Below are 22,939 nucleotides of genomic sequence, written 5' to 3'. Positions count from 1 at the left end.
AATATCTAGTACTTTTTATGGTGCGAGATACAAAATATGAGTACACCGAACATTTACACAAAAATGTCCCGAAAAGTGATTGAAATGTGTAGATTTAAAGATTTTATGATGTGGGTCATTCTAAAAAAGAAGGGGAAACCTAGTCGGAGGCCTAGGTTAGGGAAGAAGGGGCCGGGGTTTTCTAGAGAGAGGTTAGAGCCTCTCTGTCTCTCTCCCTCTTTCTCTCCATGCCCCCTTTTCTTTCCTGTCTTGAATAATCTCCAATCGTATATCTGTTGCCACTCTCCACTTCCGGTGAGCTCTGTTTCCTGCTTCGGCGGTTGATTCTTAAGCGGTCAAGGTCTCTTTCTCCGGCGTTGTGCTCCGGTGACCCTATACTTCGCCCCAAATCACAATGCATAATGTTTTCTATTTTTCTCCTTTTCTCAGTCGCTCGACCCCCCGATTAGTTTTTTCCCTTCCCCGTTCGAGTGACTACTCTCTCTTTCTCTCTCTATTTTCTTTCCTCCATTTTGATCTGTTGGAGATGCAGACAACTTTCAGCAATAGAGATCCATGACCCGCGCAAAGGGTTCCTCAAAAGGGGGTTCCGCGACAGGATCACGCGGCAGGAGGTGTCTCGCGGCAGGAGGGATGCCGCGGCGGGGGGTATCCCACGGCGGGGTCTTGCAACCAGGAGAGGTCTCACGAACTAAGTCGGTTAGAGGGTTCCAGCTGTCACTTAGGGTAACCTATAAATATCAATTGTTGTATTCATTTATTTCTTGATGCCGTATAGAGAGAATTCTAGAGAGGGAGAGTGCAAGAGAAAAAATTTCTCAAAGAGGAAAGAGAAGACTTGTAATCTTTAGTTTTCTTCATAGTGGACTGGTGTGGCTCCCGAAGACGTAGGCAAGTTGCCGAACCTCGTATATCTGTGTATTCTGTTTTTCTATTCCTCTTTCTCTTCCTTTTCTTTGGTTTATTTTATGTGATGATAGTATCCTGAGTGTTTTGTTCGTTGTGAGTCGAACACGCGGCTACGATTTTCCAATAGGGTCGGGTTCCCACCCCATTCTTCCCTTGCCCGTTCGATCCAATCGTGGGGCATGATTGCATGTAGTTTTTTTGGGTTTCTGCATGTGATGAAAAGAGGAGTTTTGGTTCTGTTGGAGTCCTTGTAGTGCTGTTGAAAGGATCTTGGTTGCAGTTGATGTAGAGGAGTCGTTGCTGGGGTTGATGATGAGTGTTTGGCTCACTAATCTGTGCCGGCCACCATTATTAATGGGCGCGATCTGGCCAGCGATTTGGTCGTCCTGGGCTAAGGAGGGTTCAAGTTGCTCGTGGCAGTGAAGCACGATTGCGGTTCTGTTTTAAATTATTTTCTGTTTGTATTCGATTAGCATCCAAGATCGTATGAACTTGGGGCTTTAATCCTCTAATTTGTGGCTTTTATTTGTTTAAAGTTGTTATTTCTATACAATATCGCACGTAAGGTATTTTTGGGTGAATTTCAGGTTAACGTGTTTTTAAGGCGGTTTTGAATACCAATCAACGTTCCAGGATGAACCAAGTGTCCAAATGCCTGCCGGTAATCATTTCATTGCCACCAAAGCCTAACGGTGTCATAAGAAGCCTCGGAGATCGGCCGGAGGTCAAGGTTGGCAAGGAACGTGCCAAAGTGGTTCAAGCGAGCCTAATGCATCGAGGATGGTTCTCAAGGGTATCCGAGAGTCCAAGTGCCCATGGCATATGTCCGCCAAGTCTCGGTGATCAAGAAATCAAGCAATGAAAGGCCGTCGGGACACCACAAGGCTTGGTGAACCAAGCTGAAGCTATTCTGCAGTTTCAAGGCAGAGGTACCGGTACCTCAAAAATATGGTACTGGTACCATATTTGCTGATATGAAGACAGTTGAGTTGGTACCGGTACCATGTTTTTGAGGTACCGGTACCAATGCCCTTCGACCAGCTTTTTGTGCTGAATGTTTCAACCTTCTATTTATGAAAAGTTTCTACTTTAGGCATGTTTTTGGGATATTTTGGGGGCCTTTTGGTCCATTATATGACTGATTGTTTAGCCTTATAAATAGCCTTTTATGTCATATTTGGCCATTATGCAACTTTCTACACTTTAAGTCTTTTTGTTTTTGAGAGCTCCATAGTTATTGTCTTTCAAGCTTTGTCTTTAATTCCTCAACAACTCAAGTAAGTAGTGGTTGTATGTTTAATTCTCAAGAGTTAATGTTATAGCTACTTGTTGGATCTACTCATAAACCAAGTTTATTTCCGTTTTTATCGGTTAGTCATGTTTACCTTTCGAAGCATAATTTCTAGTCTTTTTGTTATGTATGAGTAGTTGATTAGGCTTGGCCACAGAGTGATTAACGTCATGTGACTTATGTTAATCTTACCTTTCTCAACTAAATACTTGAGGTTCGGTATGGAAAATGGGCGTGGTTCGCTTTTTAAGTAACAAAACTTGTCGATGTTAACCTCCGGTGACCATATGCTTGCACATATGGTTCCGTGAGCTATGTCTCGCCTCGTGTTTGCCAAGAGAATAAAAGAGCTCGCTAGTTCTCCATACTTAATTTCTAGTCTTTAATGGTTTCATAGCAAAATCTTCCGGTTGATAGCCTATGCCGTGCGATTCAACCGTGTTTTCGTTGAAAATGGTTCGTTGGCCTAAGTTACGGGCGTTATGAACTTCTACGCCTTGCCGCTTGTTAAATTAAGTTTAACTCATTCTCTAGTCGTTTTCATAAGTGTTTATCACCATTCAAAGCAAAACCAAAAATTGGCTGTCTAAACGCCGCAAACCCTTACATCTAAAAATCCTAGCAAGCTATAAAGACCATCTCTGTGGGAACGATTCCGGACTTCCGGATATTATGCTGACAATGACCTAGCCCTACGCTCGGGGTAATTCAACCTATTTCGACGGTTAGGTTGAGACGAAGCAGTATTCCTTGAAAAGATTTCATACTTTCACATTATGTTCCGTTTATTAGGCTTCATAGCCTTCGCCTAGCATCGGCGCCCTTTATCTTAGGCGATAGCACAATTGGGTTGTTTTATGTTTGATTAAACCCTTGTACTCTTTCTTTCTTATATATATATGATGCTCATCTTTGATGCCAGTACATATTATTGAAGGTAAGAACATAGTAGTAAATCAATTTCACACTCCTTCTTATAAACACGGTATAAAATTTGTCTTTCAGCATGTTTAATTTGGAAATAGCACTATGTGTAATTTAACCACTAAATGAAATATTTTGAAGTGCTTTGTAAAACAAAATGGAGTGTGAAAATTACTAACATAAAAACGAGCTTGTTCGGTTGGGAATTTTGGTTTTGGATTTTTCTCTCTACGCATGGTATCCAATAAATTTTTTCTCAATTATTACTCTCTATCTCTATTTACTTATTACCCAAAATTCAAAAACGAACAAGCTGTCTTTTGCGAATGTACAAAAATTAGTGAGGAATGGAGGAAAAACAGCAATGATCGTCAACTATACAATATAATTTGTTAAATGTATTGTTCTTTGTAATGTCTTGTTATTTTATCCTTCCCCTTTCAATTTGTCCACATAATTTCTTTTTTATTTTCATCAAAAAAGAACATTATATATATATATATATATATATATATATATATATATATATATATATATATATGAAAAGAAAGAGCACAAGGGTTTTAACAAAAACACACAATTGTGCTATCGCGATAGAGGGCATCGGCGATATGCAAAGGCCTAAGGAACAGAACACAATGTGAATGCATGAACAAAAAAATACATAAACGATAGAAAAATAAAAAAATAAACAACCCAACCGCAACCATCCACCACTGCCACGAGCAAGCCACTATAACACTCCGTAGCCTAGGACGACCAAACCGCTAGTCAGATCGCGCCCATACATAATAGTGACCGACACAAATCAGAGAGCCGAAGACCCCAGCAACAACCCCAACAACCTTCCCAGCCAATGCTTCGCCTCAACCCACCGTTGAAAAAGGTTGATTTACCCCGAGCGTAGGGCTAGGTCGATGTCAGCATAAATACCGGAACGTCCGAAATCGTTCCCACAGAGATAGTCTTTATAGCTTGCTAGGATTTTTAGATGTAAAGGTTTACGACGTTTAGACGCCCAAGAAAGGTGAAAAATGCTCTTATAAAATAGACTAGAAATGAGTTTTAACTAGATTAAACAAGTGGCAAGGCTTAGAAGTTCATAACACTTGTAACTTAAGTCATCTAACCATTCTCAATGAAAACTCGGTTGAATCGCACGGCATAGGCTATCAACCGAAAGATTTAGCTATGAAACCAATGAAAGAATAGGAGTGTAGTATGGAAAACGATTGAGCTCTTTTGTTCTCTTGGCAAACACGAACCGAGACATCGCTCCGGAACCATGTGAGCAAGCACATGATCACCGGAGATTAACATCGACAAGTTTTGTTACATAAAGACGAACCTTTCCCATTTTCCATACCAAACCTCAAGTATTTAGTTGAGAAAGGCAAGATTAACATAAGTTACATGGCGTTAATCACCCCGTGGCCAAGCCTAATCGACTACTCACACATAAGGAAAAGACTAGAAAGCATGCTAGAAATGAAAAACATGTTTAACCGATAGAACCGAAAATAAACTTGATTAATAAGAAGATCCAACAAGTAGCTACAACTATTTAAACTTACCAAGGTTCTTGAAGAAATTAACTTAAAAGCTTGAAAGGAGCTTTAATGAAGAAAAAGCTAAAGTGGTATTATGTGCTCGATACAAAGAAGAGAGATGGAGCCCCTATTTATACAAAGTGGATTCCTCTCTCACAAAATATCTAAAAATATCCTAAAAAAGGCAACTATTCCATAAGTGGAAAGTCCAAAAAATAACAAATATATGGCCGAAAACTTGTGGTATCGATACGGATTAAACAAAGTATCGATATCACGCTGCTAAGTTGAAATGATCATTTTCTCCGTAGTGATCCCGTATCGATACGGATTAAGGCCGTATCGATACAACATTATCTGCCTTCCCACGAAGCTAATGCGTATCGATACAAAATAAGGTTGTATCGATACACGTTGCTTATCTCCAGGTCTTCAGGCCAGCCTCCAAGGATTGGCACCCGACGGCTCACTGGCTTGCCCAACGCCTCACGTCTTCGCTCTTGGGCCATCCCGGCAGAAGTTCCACTAGGCGTGGATACTTGAACTTCCTTAGGAATTAGCCTCGTGATCAAAATACGCCTTTTAATGGCGTTTTACCTAAAACACTCAACAAACTACCTTACGAGCAATATTGAATAAAAATGACAAATTATAAATAAAAACGCTACTAACTAAAAGACTTAAGCACCACGATCAAACAATCTTAGGCGCTTATCAGCCAAGGATGACCAAACCGCTAGCCAGATCGCGCCCATATATACAGCGGCCACAGATCAAAGAGCTGAAGACCCCAGTAACAACCCCAACAACAGCACCCCTACATCCACAGCGTCGCAACAAACAGACCACAAGGACTCCGGCATAACCAAGCTCCGGTCAGACAGCACCAAGCTCCAAACAACAACACATGTAAAAGCCAATCAAACCCCACTCAAGCACACCTTACGATTGGATTGGATCGGATGGGGGACGGGGAGAAAAGGGGCGGGAAGTCCGATCCAATCGAAGGAAAGAAGAACAAGCCGATCGGACAGGAAAGAGGAGAGAAACCCGAGAGAGAGAGAGAGAGAGAGAGAGAGAGAGAGAGAGAGAGCAGTCACTTGGATGGGGAAGGGGAAAAAAGGAACGGGGGGCCAAGTGACCGGAGAAGAGGGAAAAAATAGATTGCATGGGTGATTGGCGGCGAAATACAGGGTCACCGGAGCACATCGCTGGAGAAAGAGGCCTCAAACACTTGAGACACGAATGCCGGAGTAGGAAATAGAGATGGCCGGAGATAGAGAGCGGGAGCGGCAACGGACATGGTTGGAAACTTATTCAGTAAATAGAAATGACAGAGAGATTGGAGGGAGCGAGCGACAAAGAGAGAGAGAGGGAGGGGGGAGGAGCCGCCCCTCCCCCAACCAAAACCTGAGAGCCGTAGCCTTGGGTGTTGTTTGTAGAGAGAGAAAGTGAGGAGTTTGGTGGTTACAAAAGGGGGAATCCACTAACGACATTTGATGGTGTCATTTCCCAATTTCTTAAAGGCACGTAATCATATAGTGCAGTTGCATCACTTCATTTACAAATATAATCAAGCTCTACATACATGATTAAAATTAGGCCTAATCACCTCTTATTTATCACCTAATTTCCTTGTTTTTATTGCTTTGCATCACTAGTCCTCTGTCCCTGTAATTATTATTACTATTATTTTTTGGATCCTCTGTCCCCTGTAAATATGACTTGCCTAACAAATAAAAGAAGATTTCAATTCAAAAGGGGACCACAACCCATTTGAATTTTCCCTCTTGCAAGCAAATTTAGTCGATGGATTCCTTACATTGAAACTTCCTATTTGCCAAAGTTTGGCAAAATGCATTAACACAGCTAAGATTGCTGAAATGTTTACCATGCACATGTGATATACTGATATATATACGAGAACATGTATACGCATGTGTATATACAATAACAAGGTCAACCCACAACCCTTACCAACTACTACTACTTAAATCTCTCGATGTACTCAATCCTTTGGACTGTGTGTCATCCATGAAATTTGCTGCAAATTGGAGGAACAGGTTTAATTAGCTTGACTTGGTGAAGAAGAAAAGATTCTTTTCGAAGCGATTGTTTCGATATTATCAAGCTTGTGAGTATTGCTTCTCTATCTTGTGTTTCCTGAATTTTGTTTTAGCAATGTACTTTGTTTGCATATTTTTTTTGGTTGTACTTGTTGGGGGGTTTTTGTCGAGTTTCTTGAGGCACCGACAGATGGGATTTGCGTTGTTTGAAAAGTTGTGATTTAATATGGATTAGTGGTTTTGGGATTTGAGTTTGGATGGACTTTTGAGTTATATGCAAGACAAAAATATAGGAGTAATAGTTTCGAATTTCTAGAATTTAGTGTATCGATCCTGGGAGCTCTTTTCAGTGTTTTTCCAGTTTAATCAGTAGTCAAGATGAAGTGTTTGTAGATATACTTCCCAGAACACAAAATTCAAGAAAAAGAATGAAGTGTTTTTTGTAGATATATAATAGTATTTATCGCTTGAGGTTGAACCAATACTTGTTGTAGCGGCCCATCATAAATCGATGTAAACATCACGAACTGTCCGTCCCATAAGAAAGCGAGTCATTGACTTACTGCTACCCATCGATAGATTTTTTTTTTTTGAAGAAGCTGGATAGAAATATACTGGTAGGTATTTTTCCCCTTTTCAAGTCCATATGAAAGGCCTGGGGCACTGGAGAGAGAGTTTACCATAGAAGTGCCAAAAACGCAGGGGCATCCCACTTTTACGGCAACAAAGCCGGCCTTTATTTAGGCCTTGGTGAGTGAGAAGTAGTAGTAGCCAAGATACAAACGCTTTATATGTTTTCTTTAATTAAAAGGCTTTAACTTAACCCCCCATGTGACCCCCTAGGCTGCATTTCTCATGGGGTTCTTCAACTTCACTTCAATACTAATTACTCCTTTGCCTCCATAGTCAATTTCAATTACATATATACACATTGCCATTGTTCCCATTGCACTTCTTCAAAGGTCAACAAAACCACCCTTCTTCTCCCGTAGTTCCCTGTCTTCCCCAGTTTGAACCCCAAGTCTTCTCTCACGAAGAAAAATTCCGAGATCCCAATCGAGTAAACACAATCTTTTAATGTTCAGTAGCTGATCTGGGTTGCGGGTATTGTTCAGCAAGATTGATCTCCAACTCTTCATATCATCATGCTCTGAATTTTGACGGTTCACACTTTTTTCCCGGGACTAATTCTGACAAAAACTCGCGTGTTCTTGGCCTAATTTTGTAGGTAAACTATCCGAATTTGCACTCTCAGAAATGGGTTTAGCCCGGAATCCGAACCTGAGAAGCGGGGACTACTTGGAAGGAATGCTCAATGACATTGTTGGTGGAAAAACCAAGTTAAAACCACCAAAGAGCCCCCCGGCCCGCCTGGTCACTATGCTCACCTGCCTCCAATTCGCCTTCGCGATTTACGCGACGTTCTTGTTGTACTACCTGAGCCCCGCCATAGATTTAAGAACAAAGCCCGATTTTTCATGGGCGACGAAATTCGCGCAGAACTGGAGAAACTTGATCATCCCCACGCACGTAGTGAGCCGGTACCAAGATTCCTCCAACTCGCTCGTTCAAGAAACCCCGGCGGTTGCCCACTTCACCCCGCGTGAAGTCTGCGAAAACGAGAAGATAGATTTCCAGCAGAAGAAGTCCGATGACGCCATGATGATCAAGCTCAAGAGGGAGCTTTACGATGAGGTGCTCCAGTTCCAGAGCAAGTCCTTCGGCACCGAGACGCTCTCTGAGCTTATGAAGATGAAATCCAAGTGGGATTTGAAAGCCCCCCATCCGAACATCCCGAAAGTCACGGTTATCCTGAACCATTTCAAGAGAAAAACCCTTTGCTCCCAGCTCGAATCGCTCCTTCACCAGACCCTCCCTTTCCACCATGTCTGGGTAATAGCGTTCGGTAGCCCGAACGAGTTGTCCCTGAAGAGGATAGTGGACAGCTACAACGACTCGAGAATCAGTTTCATTTCCTCAACCTACGATTTCAAGTACTACGGGAGGTTCCAAATGGCTCTACAAACGGAAGCCGATCTCGTGTACGTCCTCGACGATGATATGATTCCCGGTAGGAAGATGTTGCAGATTCTATCGCACGTGGCGGGGACAGAGAAGTACAAGAACTCTGTTTTGGGCAGCATTGGGAGGATTCTGCCGTTTAGACAGAAGGATTTTACGTTTCCGAGTTATCGAAAGGTTCGGTCGAAAGAGGCGGGGCTCTATCTGCCGGATCCGGCTTACGATATCACGGTCGGTAGAATCGTGGAGGTGGATTTTCTTTCTAGCTCTTGGTTCTTGTCCGCGGAGCTAGTGAGGACTCTGTTTATTGAACAGCCATTAACTTTCATGACCGGTGAAGATCTGCACCTAAGGTATGTTGATGCATCATAGTTCGTTTAATGTTTGGTTACTACGGAGTAGTTCATTTTTTTCTTGTTAACAGTAATATGCATCGTATCCATGGTTCTAAACCGTTACGTATCGTCTTGGCCATTACGTAATAGGATTTCGGACTTTGAAAACTGTCATTTATTTATGTATCGGATGATATATGATTGTATCACAAATACACCGATACCGTTACGTTTCTCATGCTGCAATTTAAAACCCTGATCAAATAAGATTAACAAGAACCAGATGGTAATTTTAGTCCATTATGAAGTTTACCGTGCAAGGAAGGGTGTTTCTAGTTAAATTTATTTCAGTTTGATAAACTCTAGTAAATGCAATTGCTTTCGAGTTGGTCACCTGCTTCAGTATTCTAGACTAAACGTAGGAACAAAAGAAGAGATCAAGTAGAGTCTGTAGACTATGGGAGGGTTGCCTTAGATAAGCTCTCCTTTTCTTTTTTTTTCCTTCCCCTTACTTGGAGTTATTAAAAACGAGTCTGTCTAATCCAGGGACAGAGTTACCCCCGGTTCCAAAAAAGAAATTAATCTACATCGAGGAAAGTCGATTAAATACTTATCATGCAGTATCTAAAACAATTTGATTTTTTTACACAAAAATAACAAAAGTAGTATCAATTTTAAAAGTAAAACGGTTTGGATCAAAAAAATAATAGCTGAATGACTTTCATCTGTCTGAAGACGACAAGATAGTTGAACCAAAGCTTCTTTTTTTTACCAAAAAAACAAAGCCCATGAAAAAGCTTTCAATTTTATGTTTTACCTTTCTCTTTTTATTTTTCAAGAACAACATGCAACACATAGTGTCGGACTACTATGGCACAACGCCAATCCCTATCTAATTCTTGAGTTCGCCACTAGTCTAACCTAAACTGTTATGAGTAAATTTACAAATGAAAGTAGTATCTGATTAATGTAATCTGTTAGGTAGTGTCAAAGTGATTGTTCATATGCTTGGCCAATTAAGATCATGCAAAATGTTGAAATAGTGGAAGCATGCATGGTCCATGGATAAACAAATGCCCAAGTACTACGCCAATATCCGTATGCAGATCTAGATTCGAAATTGTTTTGGAAAACATTTTTAACTAATTAAGAAGTGTGTCATTTTCTCCATTTCCTCTCTCTTTTTTTTAATCTGAGCTATCTGTGGAGGAACCTTCTAGAGGTGTATCCCTACGTAGGAACATACACACACATATATAGAGAGAGAGAGAGAGAGTCCGTCTCCCATAAGGACCACCTCATTTTAATAAAATGCAGACCTCCCTTTTCCGATCGAATTTCGATGATCCGAGCCGCTCAATATGTTCAGAACGTGATTTTAAGGGTACTTGCATGAAATCAAAAAAAAAAAAAAAAAGACCGGGAAGGGTTTCATCCAAGCAGTTTTTGTTTGTTTTTTATCGAACGGTTCAAATAAAAACTGCTCAAATTAAGCTCTTCCCGGTTATTTTTTTTGCCGATTTCTTAGAGGGACTCTTAAAATCACGTTCTAAACACATTGTGCGGCTCGGATCATTAAAATTCGATCAGAAAATAGAAAAAATGAGGAAGTTCACATTTTAACTAAAACGAGGACCCACTCATTGGAGACTGACTATATATATATATATATATATATATATATATATATATATATATATATAGGACTAATAGGAGTAATAAATTTATTTCTAGAGGTGTATATATCCCTCTCTCCCTCATGATTTTACTCTTGCTAGTACTAATGATTCAATTTCATACTGTTAATTTCGAAGAAGTTTAACAACCTGTTTAATTCTGTTTATGGGAGGCAACCCACCTCTCTCACAAGGGGTACTAGCTAGATCCCATATATGCATACGTAGGTTAAACTTTATATGTGAAAAGTGTTATAAATAACCGTTGTATTTATATTTTTTCTACTTGATTATATTGATCCAAATTCGTTGATCTAACAATCCGATCATTTACCAACTTTTTCAAAACCTTTACCGCAAATTTCTCACAAGGGCTTACATCTCTCACTAGGGGAGAAATAAAAATCGATAAAAATCCAAATGGAAAAAATTAATTGGTCAAAAAATTGGTTTGGTCTGGTGTTGTTTTTTCGAGTTATTAGTTCGGTTGGGTTTTGAGAAGAAATTAAAACCTGTTTGATTTCGGTTTGAGTAGTAATTTTCACACTACCTTTTTAACCATCGGTACCCTCTTTTTTCTTATTATTCATGTGAATTTATTTTGTTACCCTTTCGTAAGTCTCCTTTCCCATAAATGAAGGGGCACTATAGTAAATTTACACCTAAGTAAAGACGAAAAAAAAGAAGTGTAAATGATAAAAAATAGAGTGTTAAAATCAATTCCCTTTCGGTTTAACTCAAAAAAAAAAAAAAAGGGTGAAAAAATGATCCGAACTGACGCACATAAGACGGAATGACTAGAATAATCAAGTATATAAACTTATAAATAATCATTACCCATGACGCTACTTTTGTTTTTTTCAAACAAGGTTTGATAAATTGTCTATGATCCTGTTTTCCTAATCTTACTGGCCCTTTGTTCGGTTATTTGGTATTGTGTTTGGATTGTTATGTGAGTAGTATTTTTGCTTGGCATTATTAAATCCATAAATTGGGTTAAATTGGTTTCTGAAATGAGTTATTTTGTCTATTCTTATTTGTTGACACGTTGAATTTTGTTGTAACTTGTAAGCCCAAAATCAAATAAACGGAATAAATTGGATCAAACCAAATTATTTAAATAAATTAAAAAACAAAACTTTTTAATTTGGACTGATTTTAATTTTCAAAACCCAAAACTGAATTCGGTTTAGTTGCAAAATTTGTCAAAAACTGGATCAGACCGAACGGATTTCACCCCTATCTCTCACCTCCCCCCAGGCCTAGGTCATACATACAACGTTTACCAGACTAGAAACAGAGAATTAGACACAAAAAGAAATATTAATGCTGTGTTTGGATAAATTTTTTAGAAAATTTTGAAATTTTTTTGGATTTATGAGTGGAGAGAGTAATGATTGAAAGTAGGGGTAATGAGTGGAGAGAGATAGAGAAAGAAATGAGAATAATAATTAAAGATAAGGATAATGAGTGAAGAATAATTATTGGAAGTATGAGAAATGAGTATTTTTTAAGTTGATTTTTTTTTTCAAAAAATGAACCGAACAAGGCATAAATTTCATGAGTTTTGCAGAAAGAGAGGCGCCGTGATAAGTTAGTCACGGCTTCACGGAATTTCAATCGTCCAAAAGTGTTTTGAATTATCCGAATTAAAAATATTTTTGAACGATCGAGATTTAGCTCCATAAATTTTATTTACGACTCTTCCGTAAATAAGATTTTTTATCGAGGACACATAAAGAAAGACAAATCTTTGTTCATTTTCTGTTCTACATCCTGATTTTCTATTCCGAACGCTTTCTTTTTTGCAACCGATTACCACTTTTCTAATTTCAATTAATCACCCACGAAAAAAAAAAAAACTCTGCAGCTACCAGCTTCAGAAATACAGAAACGCCGGCTCGTACGTCCTACCAGTCGACCCAAGGGACAAGGAAACATGGGGCGACAGCGAGCACCGCCTCGCCTACGTCTCCGAGACCACCGTCATCTTCAAGGACATAGTCCAGGTCCGCGACGACCAGTGGTGGAAGGCCTTCTCCACGGGCTACGTAACCCAGTGGGCCAAGCTCTACCCTCAGAAGGTCGACGCCGTCTTCTACGCCCACTCCCTCTCCGAGGTCAAGGCCCTTGCCCCTCTCCTCGAGAAGTTCCGCTCCACCGTCGGCAAGAAGGCCTACATCGCCGTCTCCGGCGGCGGCTTCTGCCCGTGCGAGGACGCCGCCGTGGCGCTCGGCTGGCCGAAGGGGGTGTGCAGGGAGAGGAGGTTTAAGATATTCGATCTGGGTATCGGGGCGGCTTCCGGTGGGGTGTCGGATTCTGAGGTGCCGGTGATCCAGGGGGTTTACTCGAGCTTGAAAGGGTTGATGAGGATTCATAACCCGAGTGTGGTGGTGGCGGTGGATGATGTGGATTTGAGTGTGAGGAAGGCGTTGAGGATGGCGGCGGAGGGGGCTGGGAATGGGACGACGCTGGTGCTTTTGCCGAGGAATTCGGTGGGTAAGGCGCTTTGGATGGCAGATCTCCGGCCTACTGCTTTACCAAGTAAGAATCAATTGGTTTTGGTATTTGATTTTGCTAAAAAAATAAAATCTATTTATCACTTGATGCTCGAACTGAAACTCTTTTTTTTTTAGAACAAAATTTTCAGCCCCTTTAAGTAAGGTCATCAAGATATTTTTTTGACAAACACGGAAAATTACGCATGATGCTGTGTTGACAGAACAAGTATTTTGTGGTGTCCGATACATTTATGCCCAGCCATTTGTGTGACATTTGTTTGATGGGCCCGAGACCGAGTTGACAATGTTAAATGATCGGTCAGCTGGGTCTCGAGTCCACCTCAAGGACATGCAGACGAACGTGAATAAACGATGACACAATATCAGTATGTCACGTGATATCACTATTACACAAACTATTTTCTCATATTAACAGTTATTATTCGTTTTTATATATGGAACCCACATTCTATGAAAGGACGAAAGATTAGCCTAACTTTACGTTCTTTGTCGTTTTTTATTTTTTCAATTTTGAGTTTCTTAGGAATCCATCTTGAAGAGAAGAATTGAGATACAAACATTCCTTTCTGCAATGATTCTCCTCATAGCGAAATGAAACATGGCAAAAAATTCCAAGGAAATATTTCTGAGCAGGGTTTTTCAAATGGAGACGGTTTATATGCCGTTAGGCAACAGAATTTCGGACCTTGATATTGTTATTTACTTATGCACATCATTTGGTATTGGCTGATTTTTCACCATATCACCGGTGCCGTTACGTATTTCGGGAGTCATTTGTTACTGCTATCTGTTTCCTAAGCAATCCACCTTTCACCTGCAGATTGGAACAAGATGCAGATTTCCATAAACATCATCACCCAAAACCGCGTTCATTCCTTAACCCGCCTTCTCAATTCCCTAACCAACGCCTACTACCTCGGAGACCATGTCCCCATAACTTTCAACATGGACACCAAAGTAGACGCATCAACCATAAAATTCGTCAACTCCTTCAACTGGACCCACGGCCCCAAAACCCTGCGGAGAAGAATCATCCAGGGCGGATTGATCCGAGCCGTCAGCGAGAGCTGGTACCCCTCCTCGGACAACGATTTCGGCCTCTTACTCGAGGATGACATCGAGGTCTCCCCTTTTTACTACCTCTGGATCAAGTACGCCCTCTTGGCGTACCATTACGACCCGCAAGCGTCTCTCCCCGAGCTCTCCTCAATCTCTCTCTACACCCCGCGCTTGGTGGAAGTGGTGAAGGAGAGGCCGAAATGGAACGCGACCGAGTTCTTTAAGAGGATTCACCCAAACACGCCGTATCTCCACCAGTTGCCGTGTAGTTGGGGGGCGGTTTTTTTCCCGAAGCAGTGGAAGGAATTCTACGTGTACATGAACATGAGGTTCACCGAGGATGCCAAGAAAAACCCGGTTCAAATCCCGAAGTCGAGAACGAATGGGTGGCAGGCTTCTTGGAAGAAATTCCTCATTGACATGATGTATTTAAGGGGGTACGTGAGCCTGTACCCGAATTTCCCGAACCAGGCGAGTTTCTCGACTAACCATATGGAACCGGGGGCGCATATCTCGGCCAAGGACAACGTGGTGCAGCATGACAAGAGTGATTTCGAGGTGCCCTTGTTGAAGGAGGATTTCAGGGATTATTTGCCAGGTGGGAAGTTGCCTCCTGCTTCGAAGCTGCCGTCGTTGAACCTTTTCAATCAGGCTGTTTCTTTGAAGGGGCTTAAGGCCGCTGGAGCCAAGTTGAAACAGGATGTGCTGCAGTGCGAAGTGACGGAGACTGTTATGGTGGATCACGGCACGGGTTTGCCTTCACAGTGCGCGAAATTCTGATGATTTATACTGTTGGTGTTAATTAAGGAATGATTGTTATTCTTTTGTTTCTTGAAAACAAAATACTTGTAATAGTAAGTATTCAATTTTTCTTGGTGGGGTTGGTCTTAATGATGTATGTTTTGGGATGGATATGGAGCAAACAGTGAAGACAAAGGTGAGTCACTGATTCCTCCTTGTATTGTTGGTAAGAATTGGGTTACATTACTGATGAAATGCAGCCATAAGTGCCACTGTTAAACTCTCTCTCTCTCTCTCTCTCTCTCTCTCTCTCTCTCTCTCTCTCTCTCTCTCTCTCTCTCTCTCTCAATGTGGCCGTGAGTAATGGAAGAAAATCCATTAGACCTCTCCCCTTTCTTAGGATCAATGTTCTGTTTTTGCTCTGCTTCGCTTGAGTTTCAGTAGCATGATTGCATTTTTACGATTGACCTTCGCGATAAATGTCAAGTCCACCTCAAACCAACTCTACTTGTCCTTCTTAGCTAAACCAACGACTTGAATTCTGAAAATTCATGTGCATCAGCCTCGCTCAACCATTCCTGTATTTTTGAATTGCAACAGTTGTTCGTTTCCTATCACGAGCCACTGTTCACACGGTATTGATTATTTTACTATTTTCACAAAGTCAATAGATCTTTGCTTTTAAATTCAATTGATGGGTTATTTTACTGTTCACACGGTATTTTTTTGTAATCGTGGAATAAAAAAATAAAGAAACCATATTTTTAATAGAATAACTTTAATATAGAGATCCTAATGCTGTAGATATTTTAAAAGTGAATAGTTAAAGTGACAAAGTGACTTTTTAATGAGTAATTTGATCCAAAATTTAAAGAGAGTGATATAGATGCTATAAGCGTTTATTTGGGTTAACCTCCTCTCTCTTTTTTCTCGGCTTTCCTTTGTCACCAATCCCACCTCTGCCGCTCCTCCTCCATCGTCGTCAATGCATAGTCGCTGGTGGATGAGCATTCATGGTTATGGTTCTAGTTAGCATCTCGAGGTCGTCGGAGATCCATAATTTGTGGTCGTGGTCATGGTGGTTCTACCCGTGATCGCGGATTAGGATGGTTTGTGATGTTATGGGATTTTTTCCTCTTTACTTTTTCGAGTGTGTTTCAATCGAAGCTTTATGGTGAAGTGTGTGTTTTTTGTGAGAGAGTTTGCCTGGTTTGGAGTATAGCCATTGGGTTGTGTCTTAGGCATCGTGGTTGCTTAGTTCTCTGTTCATGGACAAGTTTTCTACTTGATGTATTTTGATTGATATTAAAAATATTAACCATTATGCTACATTGGTTCTACTGGCTGTTCCAAAGTTCTCATTTCCAAATTTGAATTTCTTACATTCTAAAGCACAATTGGAAGTCATCCCCTCCCTGTGTGGATGGCCTACTTTTAAACGGACCAGGGTGAGAATTAATCGATGTGCACATAAGTTGACCCGGACATTCTTGATTGTCGAACCAAAAAAAAAAGTAAAAATCATCTCCGCACATAGGGTCATCACCAAACACAAATGATCGAAAAGGAAAGCACATTGAGATGGGATACAATACTTCTTTAGATTTTATAGCTTTTACCTTCGAATGGCTTTCTAATCAAACTTTAATCATAATCAGTTAAATTAAATCATCACGTTAATCACCTCCGTTTGATTCATAATTCCTTTTAACGTGACTAATTTTTCACTTTACTTAAAAGAGATTACGGTTAAAACCTCTCAACTGGCAGGTAAACACATGCAGTAAGCATGGTGGAAATTAAGTTCCAGCCAGTCCTGCATTTTGAATAGGTCAGGTAATAGCGAGCACAATCATGAATAATGTGGGCATTTTGGACCATGTGTAGGTTAAAGTTCCTTTTTTCTATTGCTATTGAAAGGTATCCCGAGCCAACTTGCTCGTACCTTAGACAAATACCTACAGCTCATCCCACAGCTGTTTCACACATTTACGAGTGGAGTGAGATAGCCCAAGAGTTTGCTGGCAAAGAATCACAATCAGGATAATTATGGGAAGGTGATTCGACCCAATAAGTACACCAAATCGGATGTTCCTCTCTTCAAAAACCCTTGGCAAGGAGAATTTTTTGGGTGCCGGGCGAGTATCACACACGTGCTACCCCATAGGCAATTTTAGCCATACGTCTAAACGTGTTTTGGACAGTCGGAATTTTAGAAAGAGAGAAAGATGAGAGAGAGTGGTCGGGTGAGGGGAGAGAGAGTAGAGAAATTTGGATCGTCCAAAACACGTTTAGATGGCTAGGATGTGAGCTAGGTACCGCCACATGGTACCCACTCCTCATCCAAAAATTTATCCTCCACAAGAGCTTTGGTTAAAAGGAGACACAAATGCCTAATGCTCATTTCATAACTAGTGTAATTACTCGCAACTAGTTTTAAGGGATGTGCTAAGAAATTCAAAACACTTGCAGACACTCTTGAAGAAAATTTACCTTCTTAAGTTGAAGAAATCTAAGTTGGTTAGTTCATACACAACCCAATATGACTAGCTAGGCTAATGCAGCTAAACTACATATTGGGAAAATACTGTGACTTTTGGAAACCTTCAAACCTTACACCACTACTACAATAAACTATAAACATCACAGCTATTGGCCATGATTGTAAGTTTTTTATCACGCTCCTGCTACCGTGATGGATCTGGGTGTGATTGTAAATCACTCTCTTTTATCACGGTTATAAACCGTGATTGAAGGAGAGAAACAATCACAGCCAAAAGGCGTGATCGTTTCTCTTTTATCATGATTATAAGTTGTGATTGTTTCTCTTGGGCGTGATTGTTTCTCTTTTTTGAAAGTGATTGTATGTCACTTTAGATCACGGTCTGTAACCGTGATTGAAAGTTCAAAATAATCACACCATAAACTGAGATGAAAAATTATTGCGCGTGATCTTTTTTTTGAATCTATTAGACCATCTTTTCTTGTCATTGCCAAGTTTCAAACCCACGCACTCTTGGTTTAATTTCTCAAGTCCTTACCACTAAGCTAGCCAAGAACTTCTGTTACATTAGGAAAACAAAAATATTTATATTTACTTCCTAAAGTGAAAAAACTTTTTTTTCTTTAAAATTTGCTGAATTTTTTGAAATGCAATTAACATGATATTAAAATATATATAAAAATGCATACGCTGAAACTTCCCATTTGGTCTAATCCAGAGGTTTACGTATGCAATCAATATAGTCATGTGCTTAGCACTGAATTGATTTCCAATTAGAGAAAGTGAGTGATTTGGAAATGCCACTGACATAACATTGCATGCCTATCTATTCCGTACACATAAGGACGGAACTAGAATTTTACCCTAGCAGTGGCGAAATGTATACTAAAAAAATAATAAAAAATACATTACAATATTAATAGTCATCGGCTCCGGAAAAAATTAAAGTAACATAACAAAAACTAAACTAAATGATGTTTGTCATTTACACATGGAGTACAAACGAAGACTAATTTTAATTTTGGCCATCGATAATGGCATAATAATTAAATTCCCTTAATTTTTTTAGGTTAAGTTGTTTTAGTGTTAGAGTGTGGAATATTTTTTTTCTTAATTACACATCATCATTTATATTATTTCACTTTGGCCCATTAAATTTAATTTTGGAATACTTTTTTGGGTCTTCTTTCATGAAAGAAATAGAAGATTTATGACTAGTATATAATAAAAAATAAGGAAAAAAACCTAGCAGTAATGAGACTATATAAGTTTGGGATAAAAAAAAATTGTCACATATAATAATTGTATTTTCTAAAATTCTTGTCGTGGCAGTCGCCGCCATTAGACCTCCTTTGTTCCATCCTTGGTTAGCATGTCAGCTGGCACAAGTCATTATAGGTCATACATTATAATGATGCAATATTATAATGTGGATCCAATGCTCATTCATTCTGCAATATTATATTGTATGACCATTTATTATAAATTCTCTCACCAAAAGTGCAATCAGAAACTCTTAACCAAAACTCTCACTTAAATCAAGTCTCGCAAAATACTAATTTCCACAACAACAAAAAAATAACATTTACTGGCTTCTCCAATCCAAATGGACGAATCTTCAATCAAACAAATAAACAAACAAACAAATTAATGAAGTGCGGAGTCTTCCAATATTGGATTTGAGCAAAAAAAATTCACACACAATCCTTCTCAAATACAAGAATGACCGTGTGTGGGGATAAGCTCATTCAATGTGCAATTGAGACATTTCGTTTGTCTATTTTAGCAAACTTTCAGTGAAGAGTTTTGCAGTCAGCTTCAATAACAACGTATGAGACCCTTGTTTGCCACCAGCTAATAAAGTGGGGACCTATTAATTCAATGGGAAATGAATTTCATTCAGTCCTTTTGATTCCCTCGTTCAACAATAAGTTGATAATATTCTCTCATTAGACACCAAACCATCATTCTCAATTAAATGAAACCAAAAAGAGAGACCAAGGCTATTTGAATAGTCCACGTACGTACTTGTCAGCAATAAGTTGATAAGGTGGGGACCTATTAATTCAATGGGAAATGAATTTCATTCAGTCCTTTTGATTCCCTCGTTAAACAATAAGTTGATAATATTCTCTCATTAGACACCAAACCATCATTCTCAATTAAACGAAACCAAAAGAGAGACCGAGACTATTTGAATAGTACACATACGTACTTGTCAACAGGATAATTCCCAGGTCAAGAAATCCTCCCATAGTAACTTCTGATCTGGTTCTTAATTCTCGATCTCGTGAATGTTATAGTTGGAATAATTTCGAAAGACAATTTAAGGAATTTATCTCCAACTAATTAATTAAAAGTGGCACGAGACACAGAGATATAAGTGATTATAAAAAGTAAAGAATGCAACTGTCTCCAAATAATGTTTTTTAATGAACCTGGCTATATTTGAATCAGATTGGTCACTCTTAATCTTAGTTAGCTCATTAGTTTTGGTTGCATAGTCGTAGTTGTAGATTTGATTGGGTTCAAGCAAAAGTAAAATAAATTAAGAATACAAGAATATCCACGTGGTTGTGTTCCCTAAGCACTGGAAAATCTCTGTGTGTGTGTGTGTGTATATATATCCTCGTACTCATTAATTTCCTTATGCTGGCTTGAAGACTCAATGGGGTATCTTTCTGCATGACTCGATATCCAACCTAATAGAACGACTAATTTGGAGATAGATCTCATCCACCGCTTATTAGCGGGGATTCAATTAAAGTCAAGATAAAGTTCGTAAAGACTGATCCTCAATACAAAAATGCATTACAATATTAATAGTTATCGGCTCCAGAAAAAATTAAAATAACATAACAAAAGCTAAACTAAATGATGTTTGTCATTTACACATGGAGTATGAAAAAGGACTAATTTTAATTTTGGGCATCGATAATGGCATAATAATTAAATTCTCTTAATTTTTTTAGGTTAAGTTGTTTTAGGGTTAGAGTGTGGAATTCTTTTTCTTAATTACACATCATCATTTATATTATTTCACTTTGGCCTATTAAATTTAGTTTTGGAATACTTTTTTGGGTCTTCTTTCTTGAAAAAAAAATAGAAGATTTATGACTAGAATATAATAAAAAAATAAGGAAAAAAACCTAACAGTGGCGAGACCATATAAGTTGGAGATAAAAAAAATTGTCACATATAATAATTGCATTTTCTAAAATTCTTGATGGGGCGGCCGCCGCCACTAAACCCTCTGGTTCCATCCTTGCATACACAGTAACACAGATTGCGGAATTACTTGGCAAATAGTTTCAACTTAACCAATTCATCATTGCTTAATTAAGAGGCAAGAATCCAAGAATACTTCTTTCTCTCTCTGCTAATTAATCCTCTTGTGATTAGAATGAAACAGAGTAAAACCGGTGGCACATTAAAATAGGCTCCAAAAAAAATTAAACACAAAATCAAGATTAATTTTTATCCAAATCCAATCGAAAACAGGGCCAACGATCTCTTTAGCTGAAAAATAAGACAACCTCAGAAACCCATTGACGACGACGATCTCGAGCCAAATAGGCCCCTCAAGAAACTTCGGACCCCAAAATCTCAAAACCCAACTCCATTCTCTACTCACCGTCATTGAAGAAACAACTGGCACTGGTGAAACCCATTCGTGGAATTTGCCTTCTCTCTCTATATATCTTTTTGGGCGTGAAGATGAAAATGAAACGTAAAGATTTTTTGGGATGACTGTAATTAGGGCTTATTTTCTTACCTTAAAAAAAAAAAAACTTTTCAAAGTCCTTAAACGACATCGTTTTCCTCACATAACTTTTCAAAGCCTGTCTAAATGAGTATCAGTCCGCCCACGTGAAAATTCAAACCGCCCGCCTAAATGGGTAGGTTTTTTATCTAGCCGCAAGAGTGAGAATATTTATCTCACTTTTTTCCGCGCTAAGTTTTTTATCACGCTACAAGGGTGAGATCTTTTCTTTTTTATCTCACCACAAGAGCAAGATCTTTTATCTCATTCTGTTCCGCCCTAAAATCTTTTATCACGCAATAAGGGTGAGATCTTTTCTCTTTTTTAACACGCCACAAGGGTGAGGTCTTTTGTCTTTTATCTCGCTACAAGAGCGAGATCTTTTATCTCATTCTTTTTTGCCCTAAAATCTTTTTTCACGCCACAAGGGTGAGATTTTTTCTCTTTTATCTCGCCACAAGAGTGAGATCTTTTATCTCATTTTTTCGCCCTAAAATCTTTTATCACGCCGCAAAGGTGAGGTTGTTTTTCTTTTATCTCGCCTCAAGAGCGAGGTCTTTTATTCCGTGTTAAAACCAACTTTTTATCTCAGTTTTGGAGTTAAACTGCGATATAAAAATTTAAGCATCACTTTTTATCACACTTTTACTGAAAACCGTGATTTTTGTGAATTTTCTTAGTGTGATACATATCTATTATTGTAGTAGTGCACGCTTGTTGAATTGTTGCATACTTCTTTTCTTCTTTCCGAAAATTGTTCCAGTTGGCCAAGGACTTTGATTTAGGAAAGTTGCAAGTTTCGACCTTTAATCCAATATAGGTTGCCTTGGTTGAACCTTCATAATCTATATATATGACACTCCCAGTGAAACTATTTCTCAAGACTTAAATAGGGATGAGATCCTCCCCAATTCTTACGGAGGGTTGGGGATTGAACCGTCTTGTTGGGACGTTTTGTGGGTCTTTTACCCGGCTCATTTCAAGTATTGAAATTGTTCGTTTTTTAAAAATTCTTATCATCAATGCCATGTTGTGGCCGGCATGGATAGGGATGTGGGATAGTGGCTTAAGGAACCTACCCCACAAAAAAAAAAAAAAAAAAGGAACCTGCATATAAACATTAGAACGATGTTTTGGACTAGGCTGGCAACCAAAGCGACCATTCAAAGGTGCCGGCAGGTCAACCAAGGGTAGGTTCACTCTGGGTTTTTTTTCTTCACACCAATGCCAAACAAAATCAGTTGTTTCAACTAGAAATAACAAAAATATATACTTTAGAGAAAATGAGTTGTTTTGAGTAGTGATCTATTAATCGACTAATAAGGTGTTTCATGACAGTTTTGTCAATGACCAAGGGCGGCTTGACTATTGTTTCAGGGATTCAAGCGAATTCTCTAAGTTCGAAAAATGCACTGGAAAAGAAAATATTTTTTTACATATAAGAAATTTTTCTTTAGTATTGTCGATACTAGATTACTCATGCGGAGTTAAATAAGTGAAAGTCCAATTAATTTTGGATAATTGAATAATATAATTCATCGTTTTAACATATAAGTGGGATATTGTCACTTTGTCAGG

The 22,939-nt window shown here is 39.1% G+C and overlaps 1 protein-coding gene across 3 annotated transcripts; it reads left to right on the top strand.

Moving 5' to 3' along the window:
- The first annotated feature begins 6,638 nt into the window (after positions 1-6,638).
- On the top strand, positions 6,639-15,375 carry LOC131314916 (uncharacterized). Of its 3 annotated transcripts, none has more exons than XM_058343847.1 (4): positions 6,639-6,808; positions 7,969-9,115; positions 12,644-13,317; positions 14,116-15,375. In XM_058343847.1, exons 2-4 carry the CDS (start codon positions 7,998-8,000, stop codon positions 15,132-15,134), a joined length of 2,811 nt encoding a protein of 936 aa, XP_058199830.1. In that variant the 5' UTR covers positions 6,639-6,808; positions 7,969-7,997; the 3' UTR covers positions 15,135-15,375. The 3 variants fall into 3 exon arrangements, with proteins under 3 accessions (XP_058199830.1, XP_058199829.1, XP_058199828.1); XM_058343845.1 differs by lacking the exon at positions 6,639-6,808 and adding an exon at positions 7,573-7,844; XM_058343846.1 differs by lacking the exon at positions 6,639-6,808 and having other exon boundaries at positions 7,572-9,115.
- The last annotated feature ends 7,564 nt before the right edge of the window (positions 15,376-22,939 follow it).

This window comes from Rhododendron vialii, chromosome 13a (genome assembly GCF_030253575.1).
Source record: "Rhododendron vialii isolate Sample 1 chromosome 13a, ASM3025357v1".
Classification (NCBI taxonomy): Eukaryota; Viridiplantae; Streptophyta; class Magnoliopsida; order Ericales; family Ericaceae; genus Rhododendron; species Rhododendron vialii.
Note: the sequence above shows the minus strand (reverse complement) of the source record. Positions and strands in the feature narration are given on the sequence as shown.

Bases quoted from the DNA above. Each gene is read 5' to 3' on its own strand.
- LOC131314916 (XM_058343847.1), top strand. From the start codon at position 7,998: ATGGGTTTAGCCCGGAATCCGAACCTGAGAAGCGGGGACTACTTGGAA. The intron at 9,116-12,643 runs GTATGTTGATGC...AAAACTCTGCAG, and splicing joins GGTGAAGATCTGCACCTAAG to CTACCAGCTTCAGAAATACA. The intron at 13,318-14,115 runs GTAAGAATCAAT...TTTCACCTGCAG, and splicing joins CCGGCCTACTGCTTTACCAA to ATTGGAACAAGATGCAGATT.